This window comes from Arachis duranensis, chromosome 8 (assembly GCF_000817695.3).
Source record: "Arachis duranensis cultivar V14167 chromosome 8, aradu.V14167.gnm2.J7QH, whole genome shotgun sequence".
Lineage (NCBI taxonomy): Eukaryota > Viridiplantae > Streptophyta > Magnoliopsida > Fabales > Fabaceae > Arachis > Arachis duranensis.
In genome coordinates, this window is record NC_029779.3 from 39,526,248 (window position 1) to 39,528,949 (window position 2,702).

Sequence of the window (2,702 nt, forward strand, 5' to 3'; positions counted from 1 at the left end):
AATTATTTTTTATTTAATTTTTTAAAAGACTTAATAAATACCATTTTTTATATGTTAGACAAATTAATGTTTTAGATTAATTGAATTCTTTAATTTTACCGTTTTAAAATTTAAATAATCTAAAAAACAAAAACAAAAGCATATTTAACAAAATTATTTATTTCTCTATAAACCCTAATTGATCTTTCAAACCAAAAAAAAAAATCTAAAAAATACTAAAAAAAATCACTTTGTTCTTTGGTTTGCTGGGTTTCTCACCCAACTTTTATATCGCTTAATTCTCTTTTCTGTGTATGTATCTCCCTCTCTTCTCTTCAATCTCCTTCTTCTCCTCGATAAAGAAGATAAAGCTTCCTCCACGGCACCCTGTCAAGGTCACCACAGCTTTCGCGCGCGCCTCACCCAACCGAAAAGAACGTCGTCGCGTCAGTGAGCGTCGCCATCTTGTGCGTTCCAGAGAGTGTCGCTGTCTTCCTGGTTCTAGAGAGTGTCACCATATTTCTCGTTGTCTTTCTCGTTCTTCATCACCATCGTCAACTTTTTTCTTTCAGTAACATCCTCTCTATAATTTCTATGATTTTAATTATTATAACATTGTAATTTTTGTAATTAATGTAATTTGGTTTGATTTCTGTGATTTTATATTAGTTGTTAATTTTGACAAAATATAAAACTTAAGCATCAATTTGAGAGATTGTTGCTGGAACTTCTGAAGTTGCTATTTTGTCTGAAATTGGAACCTCATTAAAAAAAAGTATTAATGAATTGTGTATTGGCTCCTATTCTAATTATTTCAATGGTAACTAAATATTTGAATGAGCTTATTTTACTTTCTTGAAAAGAAAAAAAAATCATATTTTTAATTAACAGATGTGTTGAAAAGAAATTTTGATTTAAAAAGAAAGAAATTGATTGTAGAAGTTTTTTAAACTATCTAATCCTTTTTTTTTTAATCAAAGTTTCTTTTCATTATATCTATAAATTAAAAAATATGATTTTTTTTTAAGAAAGTAAAATAAATATTCAGTTACTATTAAAATTACTGGAATAGAAGCTAATATACAATCCATTAATACTTTTCTAATGAGGCCCCAATTTCAAGTAAAATAGCAATTCCAAAAGTTCCAGTAACAATTCCTCAAATTGATGCTTAAGTTTTTCATTTTGTTAAAATTAACAACTAATATAAAATTATAGAAATCAAATCAAATTATATTAATTACAAAAATCATAACAATGCTATGATAATTAAAATCACAGAAATCACGAAGAGGATATTATCGGAAGGAAAAAGCTGACGACGGTGATGAAAAACAAGGAAGACGGCGACATTCTCTGAAACTAAGAAGACGGCAATGCTCTCTGGAACGCATAAGATGGCAACGCTCTCTAACGCGACGACGTTCTTCTCGGTTGGGTGAGGCGTGCACGAAAGCTGCAGTGACCTTGGCAGGGCGCCATGGAGAAAGCTTTGTCTTTTTTACCAGGGAGAAGAGGCGAGATTGAAGAGAAGAGAGGGAGATACAAACACAGAGAAGAGAATTTAAAGATATGAAAGTTAGGTGAAAAACCCAACAAACTAAAGAACAAAGTGATTTTTTTTAGTCTTTTTTAGATTTGTTTAATTTTTTGGTATAAATAATTAATTAGGGTTTTTGGAGAGACAAATAATTTTGTTAAATGTGTTTTTATTTTTGTTTTTTAGATTATTTAAATTTTGAAATGATAAAATTAAACAATTTGATTAATCTAAAACAGTAATTTTTGTCTAACATATAAAAAAGGATATTTAAGTCTTTTAAAAAGTTAAATAAAAAATAATTTTTATTTTTATTAAATTATAAGAGTATTTTAATAAAAATAATGATATGACATATATTTTAAAAAAATAAATGCTAACGTGAATAATATAATCCACGTGTCATTTTTATTTGTCCTCAATTTCATTATATTGACATGTATTAATTTGTCATTGTATCAAAACAAACACCTATATTAAATAGAATTTGGTTGCTACAAAAGCATAAAAAGTTACGTATATTAATTAGGTAATGAAAATTATTTCTCCGAAACTCTTTTGTGCATGTAGACTTGTTTTTAAGAATGATTCGCTGGCGAAGGAGATACTAAAGATTGCAATACCAGCTGCATTAGCTGTTGCTGCCGATCCCGTTGCCTCTCTCATAGACACGGCTTTCATTGGCCACTTAGGTATCTCACTTTCTTTATAATAACACAAATCATATTTAATTTGCACCATTTTCTTTTATTATATACTTTTGACATATGATATAAAAAAAATATTTTATCATTTTTCATTTTTTATTAATTATTTTTAATACTAAGAATAAAAAGTGTATAAAAACAATATATACAAAGATAGTGAACATAACATTATATTCCTCTTATAATATAATAATTCCCTTAATAGTTTGATCATCGATCTTTATATGGTATAGTCAGCCAATGAATAATTGTTTCTTGACGACACCTTAACCATTTTTAGTTAAAGCCTTAGAGGTATCAGTGAGTTGAGAGAAGCTAGAGAATTAGGAAGATTATGATACGATGAATTGCGAGAGAAAATGAGATTATTATGTTATTGTTTGATTGTGATACTGAGCTAAGCACAACTTGTCTTTTAACACACGTGACAGAATTCTCTAACAAACTTTAACTAACATAACAGAATTCTAATTAAC

The 2,702-nt window shown here is 28.1% G+C and overlaps 1 protein-coding gene across 1 annotated transcript in view; it reads left to right on the forward strand.

Annotated features, from left to right (window-relative positions):
• Positions 1-2,702, forward strand: part of LOC107462687 (protein DETOXIFICATION 43) — a gene marked incomplete in the record, with an annotated part of 40,029 nt that overhangs the window by 28,349 nt on the left and 8,978 nt on the right. The window contains 1 exon segment of the mRNA XM_052253084.1: positions 2,090-2,211. Within this exon segment, the coding sequence (XP_052109044.1) occupies positions 2,090-2,211 (122 nt within the window).